Source organism: Miniopterus natalensis, chromosome 1, assembly GCF_054644295.1.
Source record: "Miniopterus natalensis isolate mMinNat1 chromosome 1, mMinNat1.hap1, whole genome shotgun sequence".
Lineage (NCBI taxonomy): Eukaryota > Metazoa > Chordata > Mammalia > Chiroptera > Miniopteridae > Miniopterus > Miniopterus natalensis.
In genome coordinates, this window is record NC_142081.1 from 40,605,041 (window position 1) to 40,633,032 (window position 27,992).

Here is a 27,992-nt window from a genome sequence, read left to right on the forward strand (position 1 = left end):
TGTACAGACCTGGACAGAGGCGATCTGCCAATGTGGTGTTAGCTGAGGGTGTGCTTTTAGGAACATGGCATCAAGAAAATTGCTATGTCTCAGGCCTCTCAATAGCTCTCCCACTGACAAGCCAGGAATTTTCACATTAGAGAGATTCTCCTGGGTGATTTCCTCATCTCCACAAGGTTCCTGCTAAACTGTAACTCTGTTACCTGAGGAGGTAACGTGTTAGTCTCCATGCTCCCCAGGCAACATGTATTGAGTGCTTACTGTACTCAGTGCTGGGGCCAGGGGGTGGATATTCAGGGGTGAACAAAAAAGATGGGGTGTCTATCCCATGAAGCTAATAGCCTAGTGAGAGATAGGTTTTCAGCAGTCATCCCCCAAATAGATCAAGAATGCCATTTTTGGTGGGTGCCATGAAGGAAAAGAACATGTGTTGTGAGAGGCAATACTAGGGAGACCTCCTTCAGATGGGAGGATTGGAAATCAGGGGAAAGGATTTGGAGCTGAGACCTGAAGGATGAATAGTGAATCCTGGGGAAGGGGAGGGAGCTCCTGCTGGGGGAATTGCTTGGGTGAAGACCCACCATTCTGGGCCTGATCTCGTTTCTTGTTTTGGTAAAATATTTTGTTGAGTATATACCTTTCATACCGTCTGTAGGTGCTCTGGGATGGGGGTAGAAGAAGCAATGTTATTTGTGTCTAAAGGGCTGAATTATGCCTGGCCGGTGTGGCTCAGCAGGTGAGCATTGACCTATGATTCCTGAGATTACGGTTTGATTCCCGGTCAGGGCACATGCCCAGGTTGCGGGCTTGATCTCCAGTAGGGGATGTGCAGGAGGCAGCAGATCAATGGCTCTCTCATCATCGATGTTTTTCTTCTCTCTCCCTCTTCCTTCCTTTCTCTGAAATCAAAAAAGACATATTTAAAATAAATAAAACAAAATAAAAATAAATAAATAAAGGGCTGAATTACTTGTTACTTTCTATACTTTTCTGCCCCCAGGGTAAATAATGCCCTGCCTTTTCAGGCTTACTGGGTTCTGGAAGCATGTGTCCTCAGGCACCAGGAATGCCAGCAGTACTCTGGGCTCACTCCAGCTACATGAGGCATGGACTCCCACCCCCCCACTGCAGCACAGCTCCCTGCCTGGGCCTTGCAGCAAGGCCTGCATTATGGTTCTCAGAGTTCAGCATGTGCCCTCTGGCTGCTGTGCAATGCCAGGCTCTGGCTGTGTCTGCGCACTGGAAGGAGCATCAGACAAGGGTCCCTGCCCTCCAGCAGCTGAAAGACCAGCCTGCAAGACGAGTCCCCACACATGAGGCAATAATAATTAATTGTGCCAGCTGCTCTAGGAGGCTGGCCAAGAGAATGCTATAGGTAATGAGAAAGGCTGTGCCAAATGTCAGGGGTGTGGAGCCAGGAGATCTGTGTTTTTGCCAACTCAGGTATGGGTGACCTTGGGCAAGTGAAAGTCTTTGAGCCTCACTGTTCCCATCTGTAAAGTGAGTTAATGACAGACTTGTCTTGCCTACATTTTAGGGGACTTGAGATAGCAAATGAGTGACAAATATAAATGTGCTTTAGAAATTATAAAGTGTCAGATGAATAGTAAATATGACATGCTCAGAAAATTCAGAGGCAGAAATCGGTTTTGTGTTCCTTCAATTCCTCCCTCACTCCCTCTTTTTCTTCCTTCCTTCCATCCTTCCCCCCTTCATTTCTGTAAATACCTGCCCTATTTCTTCCCTTTGTAAATACTGTGCTAGGTGACAGGACAGGGTTGGGGGAGAAAGCAGGACACAAATAAAGGTCCACCTTTTAAGGAGTTTGAGATAGCTAGGGGCCAAATGTCACCAGAACTGTGATACAAAGTAGATTGTGCCACCTCCCTGCCAGCTGGGGTTCCTGGCAGGATGCATCAAGAGCAGGGGCATGGGCTGAGCCTTGAAGGAAGCTGGGAAGGTGGGTGGGCAGCAAGAGAGGAATGATGCTCCAACATTCCTATAGGGAGGTTGCTGCACATGGGGTGCAGAGAGGAAGAAGGTGCTCATGTGTCTGCATGCTGCTGGTGGGTGGGAGTGCAGTGTCCTTTCAAGAGCTGGTGATAACCAACCCAGCATCCCTTCAGGCTCTCCTGGGGGGCTCTGACCTAAAACGACAGAGCCAGCCTGGCACTTGCTGCAGCCTCTGCCCTCCCTCCTTTTGCCCCAACTCTTCCCCCCAAAGGGCTGGAGTGACCGGTCCAGAACTGAGATGGAAGGAGGAAGAAAGCTGTGCCTTCTGAGCCTGGGTCTGAGGAGATGCTCACATCAGGGCTGTCACTGAATGAATCAATGAAGGAAGGAAGTGGAGGAAAGGCAAGTGAGGGAGTAAATGAGGAGTGGGAGAGGAGGGGAAGACACAAGAAGGAGGCGGGGGAGAAGGGGACGGAAGAAAGAAGGCATCTTACAAGATTAGGTTGATGAAAGTTGGAAAGAGGGAGAACAAGGGTCTTATTTGAAAAAAAAAAAAAAAAGATCAATACTTCTCTCAGTGTGACACAAGAGTAAAAGTCATCTCCGGGAATCTGCGTGATTATGTTTTATGGGGTCTCCCAGTGTTGCGCTGAGACCAGCAGCTGCTGGGGAGTTGGTTCTCTGCCGGCCTCACCCTCTCCCTGGTGCTGCAGAGGCCCCGGGGAACCTGCTGTTGTCCAGGGCTAGCCTGGGCTGGGGGCGACAGACCAGCTATTGCTGGGGAGGCGACTCCTCGGGCCCTCACTCAAACGCCAAACAACGGACCTTCAGGCAGTGGCCAAGGTTTGGCCCTCTGAGGCCAATAAATGAATGAGTAAACGTTCCTCAAAGTGTACCAGTCCTGAGTCCTCTCCCCTCAGGGCCCTGCTGTGGCAATAATTACACTCACTTGGGATTAATAACTTTGATACTAATGTGTTTCCTCTCCCAGAGGATTCTTCTGGATGTTAATAGGGGGCCGTTGCAGAGTGTGCCTTGTTTTCTGCAGTTTTAATGACGATTGTTTTCTGCACAGATAATACATTCCTCTGGTTTAAAATATAACAGTTACAAAAAGGATGCAATAAAAAGAGTTTTTTCCAGTTCCCTCTTCCTGGAGGAAACCAGTATTACCAGTTTTTTGTACATCTTTCCAGAGATATTTTATGCATATATAAGGAAATCTGTTTATGCATTCTTTCCCTATACTTTTTTGCTTTTGGTTTTATTGAGATATAATTGATATACAGCACTGCATGAGTTTGAGGTGTACAGCAGGATGACTTGACTTACATTTATTGAGAAATGATTACCACAATAAGTTAACATCCCTTATCTCATATAGATACCAAAAAAAGGAAAAATAAATGTTCTTTCCTTGTGATGAGGACTTTTAGGATTTACTCTCTTAGCAACTTTCAAGCACACCATACAGCAGTGTTAACTGTAGTCACCATGCTGTACATCCCCCCTCCCCCCCAGTATTTATTTATCTTATACAGTAACTGGAAGTCTGTATCTTTGGCTAGCTCCTCCAAGTCCTTGAACCCCTATTCCCCACCTCTGGTTACCACTCATCTGATCTCTATGAGTTTGAATTTTTTAGAATCTGTATACAAGTGAGATTTTATAGTACTTGTCTTTCTCTGTCTGATTTATTTCACTTAGCACAATGCCCTCAAGTTTCATCCATGTTGTGGCAAGTAGCAGGATTTCCTTCTTTTTAATGGCTGAATAGTATCCCATTGTATACAGATGGTCCCAGACTTATGATGGTTCAACTTATAATCTTTTGATTTTATGATGGTGAGAAAGTATACTTTAAATTTTGATCTTTTCCCGGGCTAGTGATATGCGATACAGAACTCTCATTATGCTGGGCAGTGGCAATGAGCTGCGGCTCCCAGTGAGGCCTGCAATCACCAGACTGTACTGTGTTATCAGTGTTTTTTGGGTATTGTGTTCTGAGCACATTTAAGGTAGGCTAGGCTAAGCGATTATGTTCAGTAGGTTAGGTGTCTTAAATGCATTTTTATCAGGATGTAACCCTATCATGAGCTGAGCATCTCTATATGCCACTTCCATTTTTTATCCATTCATTTGTTGATGGGTACTTAGGCTATTTCCATGTCTTCCCTACAGTTAAATTTTTACACAAATGGTAGCATATTCTAAACCCTTCTTTGCCTTTACTTTTTTCACTTCAGCTCAACTTTGTGTATGTTATCATACATGAAGAGCTTTCTGGTTCCTTTTTATGGCTGCATAGTATTCCACTGTGTGGCTGTGTTAGAATTTATTTATCCTTTCCCTTGTGGATGGACATTTAGGTTATTTTCAAGCTTTTGCTATTACAGGCAGTGCTGCAGGAAATGACCATGCATATTGGTCATTTTCTCAAATACAGGTGTATTGAGGTGGTGCTGTTTCCTAAACACAGGGAGAGAGACAGGCCTGTGGGTGAAATATTTAGGAGAAAACAGAGTGCCTGCCCATTCTCATCTCAATTGTTTCTCTGCATAGCTGTAGGGCTGCTCCAGGGCAGGGTAGGATGAGAGGAGCAGGGAGGGGGTGAGAGGCAGGGCCATCCTGCAGCGTGAGCCTGGGTGGGAGGGATGGGACAGATTGTCACCAGAACCAGATGATGGCATGTTCTTTGCCTTGGAACAGTAAGAGGGAGGTGACCCTGCTCTGACCACTAGAGGCAGAGGAGAGAGCTGGTTGGGACTGTGTTTCTAAGACCTCAGTCTGCCCAAGTGAGGTGCTTCATGCCACCCCACTGGGGTTTTCTCCTTCATTAGGAAGCCTTCCCTGCTCACCCAGCCCATGTGCCAACATTGCTCCTTTATCCACTGCCCTGCAGGCTGAGGTCTGCTAATTGGGAGAGTGGGAGGAGCGCCAACTCCGGGCCTGTGGAACCCTGGGCTTGAATCCTGGTGTGCCCACTTAGAAACCGTGGGACAGGAGATGGTGATTTAAACAAGGAAAAGGTTACTTAAAAATAATCTTTCTCCCTCATGACTAAGGCATTAAATCTTCAAATAGACTTATTTGAAATGTAAAGAAGTACTTTGGGCTTGACCTTCAGTTAGGGATTATTTGGGTCAGGAGGGTGGAACTCTAGTCAGGGGAGGAATGCAAATTCCCTGCTCATAGAATATCAGACTGTGAGGCTCTAGGAGTCTGTCTGTCCTGCCCCCTCCTGCCTGTTCAGGCAGAAGGTGTGAGTGGTCTATGTGGCAAATGAGCCATAGAGCTGGGGCAGAGTCAGAGGCATCTGGACTCTCAGGCCAGGGAGATAAAGGGTCTTTTCAAAGAGGGAAGGAGATCCCTAAACACAACTTGGCAAGAAACAAATGAAGCGTAGGCTGCCAAGGAATGTGATTGTGATGAAGACTAATTGAGAAAAGCACAAACTCCCATATGTTGGAGTTGAGGGAATTTAGGCATCTCCAGTCTAGTAAGAGATGCTAACAGGAAGGCAAGAGCGGGATGGGAGGAGCCTGAAGGTGACCTTCACAGCTACCTTCTCTTCCACTTTGCATTATTTTTATTAAAGCCCTAAATCAGTGGTGCTAAGTAGCTCCTGATTTAGCTTCTTAATAGCAGCGAGATTTAAACCCAGCGGGACATGGGCTGTTCCCGCTGAGACAATAAGCAGTGATACTCATAAACCTGGGGGGGGCTTCATCATGCTGGTTGGTGGCAGCAGCCTGGCGGGAGTACCCAAGACAAAAGACTAACTTTGAAGAAAGGAAGGACATTTCACTGTTGGGCACCATTGGTCCCAGCCACACCCTCCTCAGAAGCTGTGGGTTCCTGTCACTTTGTCTCTCATCTGCTTCAGTCCCATTAGATAAAAGCACCCTGAAGGCTTGTCATGTGGAATCAGGACGAGATGTGGGCTGGGGAGCAGGAAAGGACAGACTCAGCACCAATATGGGCAAGTTCCGACAAGGCAGATTTCAGCTCAATGAAGCTAAAAGCTTCCTAGTAATCACATCTGTTAATAAATCAAAGGGGATTCATTGATTCATTCATACATTCAACAGATGTTCATTAAGCTTCTGTTCTGTGCCAGCACTGTACTGGACCTGATAGTGAGAGAGAGAGACAGCCTCCTTTCAAAGGCCCCTGGTCCAGTGTTGAAGACAGTCAAACAAGCAAAACAATAATATGTAACCTGTGCTTTGACGGGGAAGGGTAGGTGCTATGGGAGCATGTATCAGGAACAGCTAACCTATCGAGGGTAATTAGAGATAGCTTCCTAAAGTAGGCAACATTTGAGGTGAGACCTGAGAGATGAATTAGCCAGGCAAGGAGGAGGCTGAAGAGTGTCTCTGGGAGGGAGGAGAGCATGTGCAAAGGCCCAGAGGTTGGAGAGAGTCTCTCACTTGAGGATGTGATGCAATTGAGTGAGGTTGGAGCAGAGCAACCTTGTGGCCTGCTAGGAGAAGCATCTCAGTAGAAGTTTGGCACAGGATATAGGCGAGGGGCTCCGAGCACTGGCTAAAGCAGTGGAAGTGGGGTCTCTGTAATTCCTTGGCCCCTGTGCTCTGAGATGCTGTGGCTCTGAGTCCCTGCTGAAGATCCTGAGTTCTGCAGTGTCAGGTATGGGCTGCCTTCTCCAAAACCAACCATGATAGTAAGAATTAGAATTTGTGGGGCTCTTTCTACGAGCCCACTCTGCCAACCACTTTTCAGGCATTATCTTATTTAGTTTCTCACAACAACCCTTTATTTAGGTAATTCTATTGGCCCAGTTTTACAGATGGAGAACCTGAGGCTTCGTGTTGTTAGGTTATTTTAATTGACTGAAAGACACACGGCCAGCTAAGTGGAAAAACCAGGACTTAAACCCAGATCTGTCCAACCTGAAGCCCATGAGCTTAATCACATCCTCTGCCTGGAGCCTCCTATTCATATGTCTGCCCATCCTCCCTGCACCCCCTCCTTTGGGACACTGTCATGTGTGGCTCTGAGAAAAGACTAGCTCCTTCCTCAGGGAAGGCAAGTACCAAGGCAGAACCAGGGGACAGGTTTTTAAATGAGAGCATTAAAAAAATGCTTGACAAGCCTCATGTTTTGCTTTCCTCATAGGTGGTGAGGATCAATTTCCCAAAGAAAAAATCAATCAGTTGGAATGTGTCTTTCTGGAGAAAGTCTGGCATCTGTCAAATGGGGGGAAAAAAGACCCAGAAAAAGATTTTCTTGGGTCGTGTGCTGGGGGTTGCTGACTCAGGCCATATGCGCCAACATCATTAACAAGTTGAAAAGCTGTTGCTCCTTGCAGGAATGCAGGATTGGTGATTTGAACAGCTCCACTGGGAAAATCCTTTACAAAGCAAGGAAAGCCAAGGGTACTAAGAGCGTCCACAGGCAGCTCTGGGGCCCCCAGCATCCATCAAGAGAATTGACTGCGACACCCGACACCCGGCTTTTAGGCAGGCCGAGTGGTTGGGTGTGATTGTTTTACGTAGGAACTCAATAGGGACAGTCTGACAAGTTGCAATTTTAATTGATAAACAATGATTAACAGTTAAGCCATGTTGAGGCGGGCCATGAAAGGCAGGCTGTTATCTTTGGGTGATTGGTAGAGATACAGGAGAGGTCCCCAGGGGAGTCTGTGATCTGACAGTGGCTTTGATGATAGTTGGCCCCCAGGGCTGGAATGAGAGGGAGGCTTAAACTCCAGACTAAAATCCTTCTTGTTGGGTTTTTCTGGAACAATCCTTGTTTATTAGCTGGAGAGTCACTGGAATTTTTCTAAAGAGCATTTCACTATCCCACCACGGAGGAATTTTGAACTTGAACTCAGGTCTGCGCATTTCCCTGCTGTCTTAGCTGAATTACGTATTCAACCCCAACCAGGCTGGTATGGCCCACATTAGAGACAGGTAGGACTCTGGGTGAAGGCAAAGGAGAAAGATTCTTTGCAGATTCAGATGCTTATTCATTTAGCATATATTACTGAACACCTGCCATGTGCCAGCTGCTGTGCTAGGACATAAGGATGAACTAGACAGGCCCATTCTTTGCCTTCTGGAGCTGATGGGAGACAGACAAGTGGCCCAGAGAAGTCAGTACTGTAGCCTATGGGACAAACTGGATGCTGTGGGAGCAGGGAGGGGACCCAACCCAGCTTGGGAGCAGTGTAGTCAGGGAAGGCTTCTTGGAAGAAGTGGCATCTAAGTGAACGTGAAGTATAAGCAAAAGTGAGTGGTGAGAGAGCTGGGTTTTGGATGAAGTTCCAGGCTGTGTGAAAGCCCAGGGTAGGGAGGGTAGGGGTCCATTCAGAACAGAAAGGAGTTCCATATGCCAAAGAAGAGAAAGCAGGAGCGAGTTCCAAGGCTGGAGAAGTGAGAGGGCTGGGAGAAGGAAAGTAAAGGAAGTTTTCTTCCTGCAAACCCTGAGGCAAAATTTCCATGGTCTGTGAAAGTGGGGAAGGCTGATACAGTATCTGGCACATGGTAGGTGCTCATAAATGTACTATGAATGGATGTCAAGTTGAGCATACCCTCTGTGACGCCCTTCTTCTCTCCACCAACATACAAAAGAATTTCCTACCTTCTCTTGGGGCCCATCTTGTTCTTTAAACTGGCTGTGATTTTAGCACCAGGAACATTTTAGTGCCCATGCACAGACCCACTCAGATGCCAACTCCCTCTCTCACTATTACACTGTGAAAGCCAGGGCTGTGGCTTTTTTTTTTTTTTTTAATATATCTTTATTGATTTCAGAGAGAGGAAGGGGGAGAGAGAGATGGAAACATCAATGATGAGAGAGTCATTGATCGGCTGCCTCCTGCACACCCCTGACTGGGGATCGAGCCCGCAACCCAGGCATGTGCCCTGACCGGGAATCAAACCGGTATCTCCTGGATCCTGGGTCGATGCTCAACTGCTGAGCCATGCCCGGCTGGGCTGTGGCTTTTCTTATGGGCTGTGACTAGCACCTAGCACAGTGTCTGGCACACAGCAGGTGCTTAATAAATGTTTTTGGAGTGAGTGACTGCTCAGAGGCAGGGGGATGGAATAGACGACCTTGAAAGAAAAAAAAAGCTAGGTTCCCATGTGCCAGGCTTTGTACTAAGCAGTCTGCATGTATTGATGATTAACTTAGCAACCAAATTACGAAGGAAGAGGACTGTTGTCCCCATTGTAAAGATGAGAAAACTGAGGCCAGAGAAGTAACTTCCCTGAGGTCATACAACTAGAAAGTGGCAGAACCAAAACAACTAGAAAGTGACAGCCTGGCTCCCAAGTCCATTCTCTGATCCCCCACAATCCTGACCTGTGGGTATCAGAGCGCAGCCCTCATCCCTCTGTGCACAACTCTCTGAGGGGGCACCCAAGACTCTTATGGGCCAGAGGGGCTCTTTGGGGGAAAGGGGTTAAAAGCAGGCAGGAGGAGTAATCACTGTCAGGGAGTCCGAAGGGCAGGGCAAAGCCTGGCTGTTTCTGCCTTTTGCACTCCTCTCCATAACCCCTGCCCAGGGAGCCCAGCACACAGCAGACTTGGGAGTGAATGAATGCATGTGAGGGTAGGGATTTGCATGAATAAGCAGAGGGTGTATGGGAGCAGAAAGGACCTGGGCTGCAGGCACTCTGCCCCAAGTTTACATTTCCCCCCAGATGCACAGTCAGTGGTTCTCCCTGAGAGAAAGGGCCTGGCAGCCCTGCGCCGCCCCCCCCCCCCCCCCCCCCCGGTGCCCTTTTAGAAGTGGACAAGGAAAGGGGTGTGCACAGTGGTGTCCTGAGTAACTTATGATTCACCAATGAGCTGAACCTGAACTGTCTCCTCCTTCCCTGCCCCCATCCCCTCACCTCCAGAACTCCCAGCAAATAAGGAATGCTTTACAGATCAAACTCAGGCCATTTTCTCATCCTTAGACCTGGAAATGAGCCTTGTGGGTCATCTTGGGTGGACTGCATCTGGGATCATGGCCCTGGGAAGAGGAATATTAATAACAGTAGCATAAAAAACAACCAGCCAATAATAATTATCACTCACCTCTGATTCTAGGTGCTGTACATGAACTCATTTATTCTTTGCGATAACTCTAAGTCCACAGCCACTTTATAGGTGAGGAAACTGAGGACAAGACAGGTTGCTCAAGTATGTGCAGCTAATAAGTGGCAGAATAGGGACCCAGGCTTTTAGATAATGCTGGACTGTCAAGGCATAAAACTCAGCAAGGGTACCACCAAATTGTAGATTATCGTGAGTGGCTGTGGGCCAGCTCAGTAGGTAAGGTAGGGTACATACCCCTGACTAACCAATCCCAGAGTCCTGTATGAGCCTTCCCAGGACCCCTCATTAGAAAGAAGGGGAACCTGCAGGCCCCAGACCAAGAGAGTGTTTGGCTCTTAATGTCCTTCCATCTTCTCAGCCCTGCAGGTGAAATGCTGCTTTAAAAAAAAAAAAAAATGGACTATTCATGTTTTGGAGCCAGATATGACCACAGCAATTAAAAGCCAGCTCTAGATGTGCTGAGAGGAAAGGCCAGCCGTCTTGGCTTGTCCTGGCTGTGGAGAGGACTCAGGGTTGGCAGTTATAAAGGAATAAGTGATATACATCTGATGAATTGTTTCAGAATTCCACTTGGTGACTCCCTGACGTAGACAACACATACACCCACATACCCCCACCCACATTCTGTGCGACCTTGGGCATGGCAGAATCACTTGTGCTAAGTGTGTCACTTTGGATTTGGCACTTGGGTCCACTTAGATGTAGGTCATTTTATTTCCAAGCAGAATCGAATGACAGCCTGGTCTGAGGTTCTTGCCAAGAATGCTAATGGAGGACTGATCAATGTGCCTTGGAGCTCTGGGGAAACTGGGTTCAGAGGAAACTCCAGAGCCATATACTGTGGAATTCTGGGAGGCCACAGCTCCTTTCCCTGGCTCCCAAGCCTTCTTTTGTCCTAACTTGGTATCAGGCTAGTTGGCCCGGGAACATGGAAGTTGCCTTTATTTATCTTGACCTTTTCATGTAATTTTTATAGTTCCATTAACTAGTAAGACCATTTGCAAACCACCAGGCAAAATATAGTACCACAAGCACCTCAGGGATTTGTGGGTCATCTTGGGTGGAATGCTAATAAGATTGAGGACTGAGAGCTTACCATGAACAGGGGATAGCAGACTGGGTGCCTTGCTCAGGGAAGGACCAGTGGTTTGCAAAGGAGACCCCAAGTCTGACCTGGCCTCTTTGCTCAATGCCAATATCCTCGTACTGAGTCCTGGGTTGCTAACACAGGCTCACCCCTGTCCCAGGACTGACACTCTGGCTTTGCATCCGTACCTCAGAGCACATTTGTTCCCATGCCAAGCACTCTGCCTGCATTTGTGGAATGGATTCTTCTCAAACTTGGCTTGAATCAGTGAGGTAGTGATTTATGAGATAGAGGACCATTGTCCCCATTTTAAAGACACTGAAGCAGAGCCCTAGACTCCTAGAGCGGGAAGGAACACTTGGATTAGGTTGTTCAACCCCTTCATTTCACACACAAAGAAACTGAGACCCAGAAGAAGTGACAAGTTGGTGACAGATCTGACGCTGGAACTTATCTCAACCGGTGGTCAGGTGATTGTGGGACATGTGGTTAAGAGCAGGCCTTGTAGCATCACACAGATGTGGGTTAAGTTCTCATCTTGGCCACTGAATCAGTTAGGATCCCAGCAAGAAGCAGCATATGGTGTGTTTACTGAGGAGAGTTTAATAAAACAATTACATATTAGGGCATGGGAGGGATAAGAGGAAACCAATACGAGATGCTGCAGCATTTAGGGCTACCAGCCAAGGAGAGCCACTCTATGCCTGGGCCCACTCACCCACCCCAACCTTGAGCTATAGGGGAGAGGACCATCACCACCAACCCATGACCCAGCCTCCCATCTCCTGCTGGTATTTGCCATTGGCCAAACCCATCCAGAAGCCAGAGGGCAAGGAAGCCTGATAGTGCAGTCCATGGAGATCCCCCTCTCTGGGCACAGACAAGGGTGGAGAAGGGTAGGGAGTGACCTGAGGGAGCAAATGGAGAAAATTCAGCACATATATTCTTAAGGGGTAAAAATTGGTTCTTAGTCTGTTTATACATAAAGCACAGATATACACACAGTACATACACAGATCTACAGTGTATCTGCAGTAGTAGAATTTCATGGGAGGGGTGATTAAGGCAAAAAATGTTTTAAATAGCTCCTGGTTGGGGATGGGGGGGCAATCATGAAAACATGGGGCTAGCACAAGCTCTTGGCCGCTATGCTAATTTGCAGTTATTTAGCCCTTCCTGTGGTGTAGATTCCTCACTGTAAGTGGAATAGTAACATACCTTCCTCAAGGATAAAGTGGGGCAATGGCCTCTCAGTGCCGAGCAAAGAGAAAGACGTATCATTCGGTCTTTTTCTTTACTAGTGTCTATCAAACAAGACCATCAGTTGTAACACACTCCGTCATTAAATCATCCATATTTCTTGTCCCCAGCCCCCTGGGGAAAGAGAGGACTAAAATAAAGTGCCAAGTGAGCATTTGTGGCTACTGAAGGTTATGCCCCCCAGCTTGATGGCCCCTGTCCCTTCAGGTGGACCACTTTAGAAAGGCCGACATCCTTGGGATTTCCTACGCACCCTTTGAGCTTCTGATCATAATGGGTAGTGAGTGATAGATGAGTAGAAAGGGAGAAGGGATCTTAAATGTCCCATAGTCCAATTTTTCATCAAACCCAGAAGCCTCTAGAGCAGGAGTCTCCATAAAGCATCAGATAGTAAATATTTTAGGCTTTGCTGACCAGCAGTCTCCGTGGCAACAACTCAGCTCTATCCTAATAGTGCAAAAGCAGCCATGCACATTATGTAAAGGAATGGGCGTCGCTGTGCTCCAACAGGACTTATTTATAGAAATAGACAGCCAGGGGATTTGGCCTGAGTTGCGGTTTGCCTGCTGCCCTCTGCTCTCTGCCCTCTGCCCTCCAGCATTTGTAGTTCCTCTGTGCTCCGCTTGAGTGTTCCCAGTGATGGGTTGCTCCCTGCCTATAGAATCAGCCCTTGGAACTGCTGAACCCACTCAGGTGTTAGAAAGCCTTGCTTTCAGTTTTACTGAAATCAGCCCCTTTGTCATGTACACGCCTGGGTCCCTATTCTGTGTGGGACAGAGTGGCTTCCACTTCGCTTTAGCAGCCTTTCAGCCTGTCAGCTGACTGTGACCTGCCCCCATCCAATACATCTTTCTTCAGACTACACAGCATCCCCCAAGTCCCACCCTTTACTTGACCCTCACAGGTCATGAGTCCACGCCCTCTGCATCCTGACCCTTCTCCCCTGGCTTGTCAAAGCATAGGTACTCAGAGGAATCACCAACAGACTCATGTGGAGTATCTGTAAGTCATAGCTCAAAAGGAGATTGGGGACGTTGAAGATTCTGGATTTAACCTCAAGGAGCTCCCAGTCTAGTTGAAGAGACTAGGTGACCCCATGCTAAAGGGGGATGTGGCAGGAGACCAAGTGTGCTGTGTCCCCCAAAATGGGCAGTCCCCCAGAGAGGACCGTAGGATTCAGAGGAAGAAGGGGCTTCTGTGGGTTTGGCCACTCAGGGGAACCTCATGTGGACTGGGGGGTTCTAGTGGGAAAATATTTCACTGTCCATGCAAACTAGGGTGCCTGAGCCCTCTTAGCTTCTCGGTGGCGATGGGTCATGGAGGCTATGCCTGGCCTTGGTGACTCGGGACCTAGGCTGGGGAGCCCAGCAAAAGCATTTCAAGCCTCCAGCTGCTGTAAGGTGATGTGGTGGAGCCAGAGCAGCCCTAGAAGCATCAAAGGTGGCAGCAGTCAAAGGAGTCTTAGGGGCGAAGTGTTCCAAAGCCCTTGTTTTATAGCCAAGAGAGAAGGAAGCCCCCTGCCCAGAGTCGTATGTCAGAGAGAGTACAGAGCCTGAATCCACACTCGGTTCTCCTGGCTCCTAATCCAGTTGCCATTTCCAAAGGAATGGAGGACAGAAACCAGGAGTCCCAGTGACGTCAAGAGTAGGCTATAGAAAGGGGATGGTGCTTGGGGGACAGAAGTAGAACTAGAGAAATGGCAGCAATCCAGGCATTTCCTGGAGGGGTAGGCGGGATGACAGCCCACAGTGATTCTTAGCTGAGTGGGACTTCTGACCTCATCTTGTTTAATCTTGATTTTTAGCAAAGTCTCAGGGCTCAGAGAGGAAAGGGAGTTGCTTGAATATCATGGAGCTCGATGCTGGTCGACGCGAACCCAAGTCTCTTCACACCATGACTGAGCTTGTTCTGCTGCACCCGCACCACAATCCCTCAAGTCCCCCAGGCACCCTGGTTCCACAAGCCAGAAGCAGCCTGAGCCAAGGGGCAGGCCCAGAGACTCTGTGACTTCCCTGTGACTGAGTTCTGAAGCTGAGCTCGGGGAAGACAACCATACCCTCCTTGCATGTGTTTTGGTGCTGTCTCCTGGTGCAGGTGGCTCTCTCCTTGTGACCCATAAGTAGTGAGCACCTACTTTGTACCAGGAAGCATGAGAGCTTAAAAAGTCCGAGTAGGAAGCAGCCTCTGTCCCCCAGCGGCTGGAGAACTGCAAAGGAGAGACAGGTGCTGACACAGCTAACTCCCTCAAGGCGTCCTGGGATGGCCTATGACAGAGATTGAGGTAGCATGTGGGAAAGCTCCAAGGCCTGGCACATAGTAGGTGCTCAGAAATGGTAGCTGAGGTAAGTGGTAGCAGCTGTAACTGTCTTAGACATCAAGTTCAGGCCCCATAGTGAGAGAGTGAGGGGGAAAGGGGAGAAATAATAATAGTAGCTCATGCTTTTTGAGCACTTACTGTGTGCCAGGCACTGGTCTAAACACTTCACATGTATTATTTCATTAAATCTTTGCAACAACCCATGATGTAGGTAAAGTCATATGTCGCTTAACAATGGGCATATGTTCTGAGAAATGTATCATTAGACAATTTCATTGTTGTGCAAACATCACAGAGTGCACTTACACAAACCTAGATGGCATGGCCTACTATATACCTAGGCTATATGGTATAGCCTATTGCTCCTGGGCTGCAAGCCTGTATACCGTGTTACTCTGATGAATATTGCAGACAATTATAACACAATGGTATTTATGTATCTAAATATACTTAAACATAGAAAAGGTACAGTAAAAATACAGCATAAAAAATAAAAAATAATACACCTGTACAGGGGACTTGTCATGAATGGAGCTTGCAGGACTGGAAGTTGCTCTAGGTGAGTCAGTGGAGTGGGTGAGTGGTGAGTGAGTGTTAAGGCCCAGGACATTGCTGTGCACTACTGCAGAGTTTATAAACACTGTACACTTAGGCTACACTAAAGCTATAAAAAATATTTTTCTTTCTTCAATAATAAATTGACCTTAGCTAACTATAACTTTTTTACTTTATAAACTTGAATTTTTTTTTAACTTTTCCACTCTTTTGTAATAACAGCTTAAAACACAAACACATTATACAGCTGTACAAAGTATTTTATTTCTTTATATCTTTATAAGATTTTTTTCTACTTAAAAAAATTTATTTTTTTACTTTTAAAACTTTTTTGTTAAAGGCTAAGGCTCAAACGCACACATGAGCCTAGGTCTACACAGGGTTGGGATCATCAATATCACTCTCTTCAGCCTCCACATCTTGTCCTAAAGGAAGGAGCAGTAACATGCATGGAGCTGTCATGTCCTGTGATAACAGTGCCTTCTTCTGGAACACGTTCTAAAGGACCTGCCTAAGGCTCTTCTTGGGGCAGTGTCACTCATTTCAGAAACATGTCCATGGTGGTTTGCTTTTTATCTTTTTTTTAATCCTAAATTTGCTTGTAAGCAGATAATATCCAATGAACATTTCTCTCTCCTAATGAAATCCTTTTGGTGCTGGGGGCCATGTTTTCAAACTTTTAAAGAAGCTTGTCGAAGTTGGCTAAAGTTTCTGCTAAACCCTTCACCGTATAATCTTATGGGACGACTGTCGCATATGCAGTCTGTCACTGACTGAAATGTTATTATGCAGTGTGTGACTGTAGTATTGTCCCCATTCTACAGATGAAGAAACTGAGACATGGAAGGTTAAAGACTTGCTTATTGTCTTATAATTGTAACTGTAACTTAGGTCGTCTACTACCCTGGTCTCTCCACCAGGGGTGGAGGAGGAGCTGCCCTCCAGCACACTGTCCCCAACAGTGGTCTGTCAGCAGGTCCCTACAGCCCACTCCATGTATCGGGAACCTCAGTGAAAGGCGAGAGGAGGGAGATAGTGTGCACATGAAGGATAAAAGAGGCTCAGGCATTGCAAGGGCCCTCCCCCAGGTTGAGGACACCCTACAGATAATAATGGCAAGACTCATACAGCAGTTATTATATATACCTCGGGCACTGCTCTGGGTCCTTTGTCAACTCATTTCATCCTCACACAGCACCTGAGGCCTGTCCTGTCACTGTCCCCCACTGAACAGATGGAGACTGACACAGGGAGGTAGTAATTGGCCCAGGGTCTAGAGCTACTAAGTAGCATCACTGGGTCCAGACTGGCTTTTTGGGTGCAGTCCATGCTCTTACCATGGCACTGAGCTGCTTCTCACTAAAAATGCCTCTGGCACCTGGGATGTTGGAAGCAGGACCAAGGCAGGACCATAGGTGGCGGGAAGCTACGAGAGCAGTGGTTCAAATTTCTCAGTGGGGCCAGGAGAGGGCCTGGCCCTCAGTCACACAGCCTGTGAGAGTCAGCCTCTAATTCCCTGTAGCCAACAGCATATGGCCGTGGAGTAGGGCAAAGAGGGACTCAACAAAATGCACCTATTTTGAGTTACAGAAGCCAGAGAAGAGGGAGGTCAGGGTGACAGAACCCTAACCCAGCCCCTCCTGGGGGGTCAACTGGTGTGTGTGTGGGGGACTGGGGTCAGAGAGAATGCTCTAGGAGCAAGTGCTGTGTAAACCTCTGCCCTCAGTAGAGGGGCTGCCCTGCTGGGCAGCACCAGTGTCCTAGAGTAGGAGTCAACCACCCCAGCCCCAGGGAGGGTCTGGGTCTCCCCTCCATCCGTCCTTCCTCAGGAGACTCTCCCTCAGCACCCCCGTCCCATTCCCTCCCCAGGTACACACAACACACAGTGGCCCAAATGCCAAATATGGCCATCTGAGCCTTGGGTATTTACTGCCAATATTTCATGCCTCAAACAACACTGTCTAAACAACACCTATGAAATATGAATGGATTGAGGTTTTGACAAACAAATAGCCCAGGCATAATACCAGGGGGAGGAGGAAAGGGGTTTAATGAGGTCTGGAGGGACCACAGGGAGTCAGGCCAAGGCCTTGTGGGATGACTGTCCTCTGTGTATAAGGTCACAGGGAGCCAGTGTGCTGGATTCAGGGCTGAGCTGGGGAGGGACCAAGGGAAAAGGCAGTGTGGCGCCTGCTCGGTGCACCTGAGGGCCCTTCCCTTCCAGCTAGGGGGAGGATGCTGGAAGTGGGTCAGTGGGCAGGTCTCTAGGGTCAGAAGGGTCAGAGAAAGGCAAGGGTTGGCGGGATGCTGGTAGTCTTCATTCTCCCCTCGCCCCCCGTTGAACTGCTCTGAGCCCGCTGCCCAGCCCTTCCCTGTAGGTGCTCCTCTGTCTTCTCTCCAGCTCTCACCCACCTGGGGGCCAACCACAGAGCCCTTATGTTGTACCCTCTGGACTGGCTCCTCCAGCCCCTGAGCCACCTGGGCAGGGGACAACATCCTTCCTGGGTGACATGTGAAGGCCCTATGGTCTTGGGCACCTCTCACCTCCCTCTACTTTCCGAGGCCTCTGTCTCCAGTAGCCTCATCCCCAAGCTCCTTCCTCCCCAGCCAAGAACCACATACTGTCCATAAGGTCCAGGGCACTTGGACCTCAGTTTCTCCATGTGTAAAGTGAAGGAATTGGACATGATTTTCTCTGATACTTGGCAGGTTCACAGGTCACTGCCTGCCCTTTCTGCCCCTGACAGAACCCCCAGGAATCAAGGAGTTGCCCTCTGGTCAGAAGGCAGGTGGAGGTGTCATGAGATAATCTGATAGGCTGATGGAAAGGGTCTGCTGGAAGGCAGATGGGCCCAGCTGTGGAGCATGCAGGGACCTCAGCCTATGGGGGTGTGAGATGGAGGGAAGCGGGCACAACTAAGGCCAGAGCTGGGAGCTGGCTAGATCCAGCCAGGGATGGGGCTGGACACCTGGTGTCCAGCGTATACTGGGAACATTGATCCATCTGATCTTGTTTGGAGAGTCTGGAGGGAGCACTGAGAGCCAGGGCAGAAGGCATGACCAGCTGGGTCTTATTAGCAGCCGGGTGAGCAGCTCATAGTGGTTCAAAGAGGAGCTAGTCACTGGGGCCAGGGGCCAGCCTAGTTCCCCAGCAAGAAGTGGGTTAGCTGGTAGGGCCTGGACCTCCAAGTGAGGGGCTATGGAAGTCTTCATCACAAACCAGAACTCTCCCCAAAAGCCACTTGTACAAATGAGGACTCAAGTGCCAGGGCTCTCCCTAGATGCACCACATCCCGGGCTTGCAGAGGACAGGCTGACTGCAGACCTCTCACCAGTGGGGCATCTGAAATGGCTCTTCTGGGTCTGCATTGCCTGGGGCCTGGCCAGGCTTAGGCAACAGTTTCAGGGTCAGCATCTGTGTCTGGGAGGGGCCAGAGGACCCCGCACCAACCATAAAATGGGCTTTGTTGTCTAACCTCTTGGTGGGCTTTCAGGCTAGGCAGTGGATGTGTAAGTGGGGTGGGTGTTTGGAGGTCAGGGGCAGCCTCCACCATCAGGGGACACCTGCTGCCCCAGGCCAGGGCCAGGCAGAGAGAATGTGTTTCATCTAGCTTCCTCCTAAGAAATTTACAGGGTTAGTGGTAGCCGCTGACTTCCTAAGCTTACAAAATTGGTGGGGGTGGCAATGGGGGTTTTCTTCACTGATGGACTAGATCTGTGGTGGGGAAGATCTCTCAGGAGCAAAGATGACCTTGAGAAAATGTGGATGTCAGAGGAAGAGAGCCAGAATCTCTCCCTTCCTCAAACGATTGCCAATAAGCCTTAGTGCTGGAGCAGTTGATGGAAACTTCTCCGCTGTTGCCTCCCAAGTCAGGAGGCTGTAGCCTTTGACTGCATGATAAGAAATTGCCAGGCGCCTTCTAATTACAATTATCATCATCGTGGATGTCTTTCTTAATTACTTTCTTATAATTAGCTGTTGCCTTTTCCTCAGCATTTGTGTACTTTGCAGATTTGCTGACATTTGAGAGCCTCAAAATAGGGACGTTTGGGGAGGAGGGTAGAAAGGTGGAGGAAACAGGAGAAGAACCTACTCTTTTCAGGCAACCTGATAAATTTCAGGGCCTTTGCAGAAATAGATTAGGGAAAGCCGTTGATGGACGTGACAGGGCATTTCCTGAGTGGATGGCAAAAGAGCAAGAGTGCGGATTTAGGGGTTGGGCTTTGAGGAAGGTCTCCAAGTGTTAAGCCTTGGAGGAAATATTCCTGAAAAGCCACCAATGCTGCCATTTCTCAGGCTTGGGTTTCATTTTAGGAAACGAGGCTGGGATGAAGCACCCTCTTGTGGGATGCATTTTGGAGTTAATTAAATAGCTGAGGTCTGGGTAGCTTGATTTTTCTCCAAAGCCAGTGATGCGTTCTGCACACCCCTGGGCCTCAGGGATGCATTATAAAGTGGTTTATGCTCCTTGACCAGATGGTTGGTTTTCATTGTCTGTTCCTGTTTTCCTCCCTTTCTCCCGGCCCCCTGTAGCCCTGTGTACGGAGGAGTGTGTGCACGGCCGCTGTGTTTCCCCGGACACCTGCCACTGTGAGCCCGGCTGGGGAGGACCCGACTGCTCCAGCGGTGAGTCTGGGGTCTTTGGGGGTTATGTTGTCCCCTGGGTCTGGCTCAGGAGGGTCCGTGCTGCGTACATGCTGAATTCTTTGTGTTGGGCTGATGCTGCTTAGGCGAGCACGGGTGTCAGGGAAGAGGCATACCTGCAGTTTGGTACATGATGGTACTTGGGGGGGAGGGCAGGGGTGTGTGAGGATAATGGTTTGTGGAGGCCTGGAGGGGCATGTGTGTTATGGGGGAAGAGGGTTGTAGTGTCATCTGTCAACTCTGACTTTTGATGAAACACCTCTAGATATGGTCTTCGAGGGCTGAAGTGAAATTGAGATGCCACCCAAGGATGCAGACCCAGAAAGTTACTGTAGTCAAGACCTAGTCCCTTGCTTTGCTAGTCCAGAGGCTTAGTTTTGTGGGTGCTCATGAGGCTCAGGGGACTGATTCATGAGTCTGGGGACACTGGGATGCCTCTGTGTCCCTAAGGTAGAATGGGACACTTGTAAGGGCAAGTCACTGTGTTCCTACATTTCTATGGGTGGGCTTCCTGGTAAGTACAGAGTGAGGCAGATGCTCTTGGGACTGATCAAGTCACACACAGTGGCCCGGGCATAGTCTTTACTGTGGTGCTGGCCATTGAGAGGACGAGGTATTCTTGATAGCTGCTCAGGGAGTTCTCTGCCAAGAGCTCAGATGAAGGCAAATCCTTTCCCTCTGGCTCATTTCTCCTAAATACTTGCTGATGACCCCTTTTCCATTGGTATGCCTTGCAATCAATGATTGATTAAGACATGGTCTTATTTGCTTTTCAAAGAGGCCTTGAATAGTCTTGAAGCCCATTTTCTTCCTGCTTTGAACTGGGATAGAGATTCTTTTTTATTGTAACCTTAGTAGATAACATAGCTAAGCTGATCCATTAGGGGTCTTGCCCCCATTATTGACCCATCTTTGGGAGCCACTGTCCCATAGTGACTGCAATGGTGATGAAAACTTGGAGAGGGACAGTTGGGTCCACAATGGCCCAATGTGGTGCTTTTGCCCTTTTTCAGTCTCTCTCTGCTCGGGTGGAAACATCTAGTTATGGTCCTTTTTCCAAAGGCCTTACCTGGAGCTATCCTATTTGCCCAGTGCATGAGAACATACCAACCGAAGCAAGGCTATTGGATGTGTTTTTGTCTCAAGCCTGGGTGGTTATCTTGGATCAGGTAATCCAAGATCTGGTAGGGTTCAAGAGACTCTGTCCAATGTGTTGGTGGCTGTGGTAGCTCCCTCCCCCCATGAGTTTCACTGTTTTGAGGTGTGCCATGCTGAGACACAGGGCCAGGGACGACTCCAGACAATGAAGAGTAAATCTGAGGGACGCACGAGTAAGAGAAATGTGCTCAGCCAGTCTTTCCGTGAACTACGGGAAACATGTTGGTTGAAATGCCTGAGATCTCCCCCCCACCCCCCGATCGTGTTCTGTTTCATGTAGTTTTGCTTACAATGAATTTTTGATGATGAACTATCTAACTTGGATTAGTTGAGCTCTGCTGGGACAGGTCTGCTTGCTGCTGCCGGATTATAATGTCAAGGGCAGCCTGTTAGAGGCTGAAATACAGCTTGAGTCCCGGGGGCCCCTGAGTGCATATAAATCACCAATCAGTGCCAGTGTGCTCCATGCTCGTGATGTGCTGGACTGTGCTGGGCAGGGGGCGGGCCATGGAGGGTCTTTCAGACGTGCTCTTTGTCTCTCAGGGTTTCCAGTTTGGGGAAAGAGCTGGAATGAAGGCAGTACTAGATGAATAGGACTAGGCAGTGAAGAGTAAATCTTGCCTCTGGAGTGAGTTTATCAAGCACGTAGGGAAGCAGCCTTGTTACTTTATATTACAAAACCAGGCTCCCTAATTTCTCCACCCCCAAGTCAGTTACCAGATTTGGTACTGAGCAACCCACAGCTGTTTCCTCAATAAATCCACCCTCATGGGTTGAAGAGCCACCACCCTTGGGTCTACTCAAAGGCATGTACTACTAAAAATACTAAAAGTACTTCCACAGGAAGTCCTAAAAGATGCGTTCCAACCCTGTTTTGAGGGACAGCTACATTGAATGAAGGGAATTCATAGACTCTCACTCTCAAAATCATTCAGAGCATTGAATGTTGAGATGTCCTGCCATGAGCTTTCCAACTTCTACTTGAATCCGACCTGTTAGCAAGGATCTCACTGCCTCCCATGGAAGCACATTCTAACTATTGGAAAGTTTTCCCTTCTCTTGAGTGGAAATCAACCTCTAGCTTCTACCAGTTGGTTCTCACTCATGATAAAGGTCAGGGCAGCCATGACCCTCCTTGCCATATCTGGAATTTCTTCCAAGAAGCTCAGTGGACAAGACCACAGACTATGTATGGAAAGGTGGTCATCTCAGAGCAGTTGATAATAGCCAGTGAGGCCATATAGAAGATACTAGAGTCCTTTTTCATGGATCAACCTTTCAAATATTAGAAGACAGTGATCACTTCCCTCCCCCAAGTTTTTATTCTCCAAGCTTCCTTGTTTCTCACATGCGAGGGCCTGAACTGCCTTCCCCATCTGGTTTCTGACCACACAGCTTCAGGCTTATATGGGAGAATAATAAAAATAGGTACTATTTATTGAATTTTGCTCTGCACTAGGCACTTTCTCTTCTCATTTAGTCTTCACAACAACTCTATGGTATAGGGATTATTATTAACCCTCTTTTACAGATAATAAAGTTGAAGCACAGAGAGGTTAAACAACCTTCAGCAGACACACAGCTAGAAATGGTAAAACTGGAACTATCAGTCAAGCAAAACCCAGGTCCTAAACCTAAACACTTAATTATTATGCTCTTCTTCCTTCTGGATGCTCAGCCTCTATTAATACAGCCTTAGGTTAAAATTGATTAGAAAACTTAGGTGCTTACAGGGGAAGGATGGATCTGCTTGAAAGCTGTGGTCCTGAGATGTCATTGTAGAGATAAAGGAATCAGCCATGGGACACAAACTGTGACTAGGCTTACTCCAAGCAATTTGAGGCTATTAGCTATTGTGCCATTGGATGCCTGTCTGCCTGCATGTGCTCTGCAGTACCTTTGGGTCTCTGTGAAGCCCATGTCCGCGGGGATGGTGTCCCAGTCAGTGTGTATCTCTGGAGATTTCTGAATAGGATCTGTCCATAGACATGTCTATACATGTGACACCCTTGCAGGGAAGCTTTGCTTTTTGTATAATTGAAAGCATCATTCTTGTTGTTTTCTGATTCTAAAATTATACCTGTTCATGTTAAAAAGAAAATTGAAACTGCACCAAAAATATAGACAGAAAGGTTAAATCCACACATCCATGATAACCTCTCCTGGCATTTGGGTGCTTGCCCTCCCTGCTATTTCTCTATATATTTGCACTTAGCTAGATCTGGATACAACTTGTATTACTTAGATCAAATGTATGTGCTGTCCTGTGACTTGCTTTTTAAATTCAACTTTATGTCATATACTCATTTCCTTGTCAATAAACATGTCTCTCCCTTCAAATTTTTAATTTTCATTCTATGGATTACCAAAAGTATTTAACCAGTCTCTTGTTGATGGGCATTTAAGTTGTTCCAGATTTTTCACTATTTGAGGGCCATCATTCTTTATCTAAGATCCTTGGGGCCCATTGGTTTCAAAATTTATATTTTTTCAGAGTTCAGAAAGGTACATGGTGACTATATCATATATGACACATACCCCCAGTGGGGCCTGGGTAGTACCGTGGGATGAAATATAATAATACTTCTGAAGTGACATACCACATCTAGTGGCTACAACCACAAATCAGTTCCATGAAGATCTTGTCTCTCAATGAATTTTGGTGCCAGACTTTTTAGAGATTTTTGGACATGTGGCTAAGGGACTGTGGCCCTGTGGAAAAATACTGCAGTAATTCTTCTTATGCATAAATCCTCGCCCACTTGTCCCAATTTCTTCTTAGGATAAATTCCTGGAAGTGGAGGGGAGGGTTATAAAGATCCATCATCCTCCTGCCTGCCCCGGCCCTGCCCTTTGTGGCTGCCCAGGGATTTATGACTTTGACAGTTGTGAAGGGGCCGAATCCAGTACTGTGGTGGGGATGCGGACTTTTTCGTTCTCTTATGGGCTTAAAACCCCACAGCCTATTTACTTTAAGGCCTGGACTAATTCCTTTCTGCTCCATAAAGGAAGCGAGGCGATGCTGATTTGCTTGGTAGGTGGACACACATCGGCTCCTGTGGATAATTCGGAGATATTAGACGGACCGATATGGGGAAATGGAGTGGCTGCATGCTTGGTCATAAACCTCCATCCTATATAATAATGAAGGTAAAAGGGTGAAATGTCAGTCTACCCTGAATAAAGACGACAGAGTGACTCTTATTAAATTGCACTAATCTCACAAGTGGAGATAAAAAGAAAAAAAGTTTTCCTATATTGAATATCTAGCTTTTTAAAGTAATTAGGAATATTAAAGCAGTGACAATGATTGAGATAGAAACATTATTCATAACTTTTATTTCCGCACTGGGCAGTGATCCAGTATATTTCATTTATGAGGTTTCAGCTGTAAGTAGAAGGACGTGAGCCAATTCCTAAATTAAATATGCCCTGTTAACTTTTATAAATGTTACCCAAGAATCAACTTGGAAATTTAAGCCTTCAGTGTATTATTTAATTATTATATTTCTTCCGTCCTGCTTCTCAGCCTCCTATCCCATGGTGCTTTGAAGTGTGGATTCTGGTTTTGGTTTTGGTCCCAGGCCTCCCCAGAAGGGCTGGGTTAGACATGACAGAGAACCTCGGGCCCCCCCCCCCCCACACACACTTCCCCCAACGTCTCTCACATTCTTAGATTCCGTTATGCACATGCACAGACAGAGTGCAGGACAGGAAAAGTTCACTCTACAGCATCTTACTATCTGTCGAAACTGTGCCCCTTCCCCGCCAATGCTGAGCACGAGGCAGACTGCAGAGCAGGCCTGAGTAATGAAGGCAGCAGGAACCAAGTTGGGATATCACCAAGAGTAGCGTCTGCCAAGTCAAATGTGTTCTTATCTTGAATGGTATGTGGGACCCCTGGCTGACTTGGCTGTCAGCTATCCTTGCAGATTAAAATAAAACATTTAACAGCTCAGAAATATGCCCACACTCCTAAATTAGCCTGGGATCAATGCTTTTCAAACTAAGGTATGTGTTTGCTAGAGATTTTTTCTGTGTGTGGTAAATTATACATAACATAAAATTGATCATTTTAACCATTTTTAAAAATTTTAATTTTATTGATTTTTAGAGAGAGAGAGAAACATCAATTTGTTGTTCCACTCATTCATGCATTCATTGGTTGACTCTTGCATGTGCCCTGACAAGGGGTCAAACCCCCAACCTTGGCGTATCAGGATGATGCTCTAACCAACTGAGCTAGCCGGCCAGAGCCTAACCATTTTTAAGTGTACAGTTCTGTGGCATTAGGTACAATTACACTGTTGTGCAACCATTATTACCATCTACCTCTAAAACTTTTTCATCTTCCCCAACTGAAACCACTAACTTCTCATTTCCCCCTCACCCCAGCCACAAGCAACCACCATTCTATTTTTTGTCTACAAATTTGACAAACTTAAGAAGAATCATACAATATTTGTCGCTTTGTGACTGACTTATTTCACTTAGCTTAATATCTTCAAGGTTCATCTATGTTGTAGCATGTGTCAACTTCCTTTTTTGTTTTAAACCCTCACACGAGGATATTTTTTCCATTGCTTTTCAGAGAGAGTGGAAGGGGGCGGGAGAGAGAGAGAGAAACATCAATTGGTTGTGTCCTGCACGTCCCCAACCAGGGCCGGGGATCGAGCCTGCAACTGAGGTATGTGCTCTTAACCAGAATCAAACCCGGGACCCTTCAGTCTGTGGGCTGATGCTCTAACCACTGAGCAAAACAGGCTAGGGCAGAATCTCCTTCCTTTTTAAGGCTGAATAATATTCTCTTGTGTGTATATACCACATTTTGTTTACCCATTCATCTGCCAATGGACACTTGGGTTTCTTCTACCTATTGACTATTGTGAATCATGCTGCTATGGACATGGGTGTACAAATATTTCTTCAAGTCCCTGCTTTTACTCCTTTTGGATATATACCCAGAGTGGATTTCTGGATTATATGGTAATTCTGTTTATTTTTCAAGGAATCTCCATACTGTTTTCCATAGCGTGTACACCGTTTTACATTCCCACCAGCAATGCACAGGTTCTAATTTCTCCACATCTTTGTCAACACTTGTTAATTTCTGCTTTTTGATGATCGCCATCCTAATGGGTGTGAAGTGTTGTCTCCCAGTGGTGTTGATTGGCATTTCCCTGGTGAGTAATGATGTTGAGCATCTCTTCATGTGCTTTCTTGGCCATTTGTGTATCTTCTTTGAAGAAATGCCTGTTCAAGTTATCTGCCCATTGTTTTAAACTGGGTTGTTTTGTTGTTGTTGCTGAGTTGCACATGTTCTTTATATATCCTGGTTATCAATCCTTATCGGATATATGATTGAAAATATTTCTCCCCATTTCATGGGTTGCCTTTTCATTCTCTTAATAATGCCCTTTGATGCACAAAGGTTTTTAATTTTGATAAATTCCATCTTACCTATTTTTTCTTGTTGCCTGTGTTTTTGGTGTCATACCCAAGAAATTATTGCCAATCCAATGTTGTGAAGCTTTCCCCCTATGTTTTTATCTAAGAGTTTTATAATTGAAGCTCATGATCTTATATATGGTATAAGGTATGGACTAGAAGCTATAGAGTTTACATTTTTCAGTGTGTAATCATACATTAGTTACCTGATAAGTAACTTAAGTATTGTTTCTTATATTAAAACATACAGATGAATTATAGAAATGTAGAATTGACATTCATTTTTTAAAATGTGATCATTTGAGCCTCTTTGGTGGACTCTTGCTGTTATGCCATTAGGCAGGTTATTTTAGGGGTGAAGCTGGAGAAGCAGTGGGAAAGGCAGGAAGACCATAACCAGAATTAGATCTCCCAGAGCTGATGACTGTTTGCAAGGATGGTTTAGGGAGGGATCAGGGCTCAAGCCCTTTCCCCAAGGCATTTTTGGGGATACTGTCTTCCCTCCAGCGTGCCGAGCTATCTGCAGTACCCCCACTGTATGTACCAGGGCTCCTAGGCTCCGGGTTGGCATAAGGGCTCTGGCCCAGCCCATACTACCTCATCTTGGGTGTCCCAGGGTCTCTGCACTTTCCCACAGCGCTCAGTGCTGACCCACAAGAGCTGAGGGTCATATCACCTGCATATCACTGGCTTGGGCATTCTGTTTTCCGGCATTCTCTTCACGTATATGAAAGCCTGTCTCCACATATTCCTGGAATGGAATGCTAAGAAGTGTGATCTAAAATCCCAAGTATGATCTGAGATCTCATGATTTAACTTTAAACGATTAAATCAAGAGCTGGGAAGGACCTCAGAAATTGTCCGATTTATTCCTTCCATTTTACAGATGGGCAAACTGAGATGCAGAGAAGGGAAACTGCTTGCCTGTGGTTACCAGGGAGGTAGTGGCAGAGCTATAACTTAATCCTGGGTATTCTAACTCCCATGCCTTTGTCTCCTACCAGCTGCTCTTGGAGTTCAAGGCTGGAGTTGTCTTAGAGGCAGATGGGTCTCATTATAGCAAAGCAAACAGGCCAAGCTCTCCTGCAGACTTTTGTGCAGATGACCTAAAGGTTCCAGACTCTCCTGGTTCCTTCTTTGCACAGGCCTGGAGGTCAGAGTCATGACCACAGGTCAGGCCGGGGCACTGGGATTGGGGACTTCCAGAGTGGTCAACCCTGCCATCTGCCTGGCTTGAAAAGTACAACAGGGAAGAGTTCCCATCTCAGGGGTCCTCGTACACACTTCTCCCTGATGAACTGAAGATGGCACAGTCTGGCAGCACAGGATGTGGGGGCAGAGCAGAAGTCTAGGATTTGGGCCAGGGTTCCTGCCTCTGTCCTGGAGCAGCTGAGGGGGCCAGAAAGGAGATGGGCAGGGCAGTCAGGGAAGTGATGGACCCAGCCACACAGGTGTGCTGGGAAGGCCACTGCCACAGCTTTGGGGATCCTTCCCTG

The 27,992-nt window shown here is 47.1% G+C and overlaps 1 protein-coding gene across 1 annotated transcript in view; it reads left to right on the top strand.

Annotated features, from left to right (window-relative positions):
- Positions 1–27,992, top strand: part of MEGF11 (multiple EGF like domains 11) — a 330,386-nt gene that overhangs the window by 138,350 nt on the left and 164,044 nt on the right. Inside the window, exon 5 of the mRNA XM_087820815.1 lies at positions 19,780–19,872. Within this exon, the coding sequence (XP_087676941.1) occupies positions 19,780–19,872 (93 nt within the window). The remainder of the gene's footprint in view (positions 1–19,779; positions 19,873–27,992) is intronic.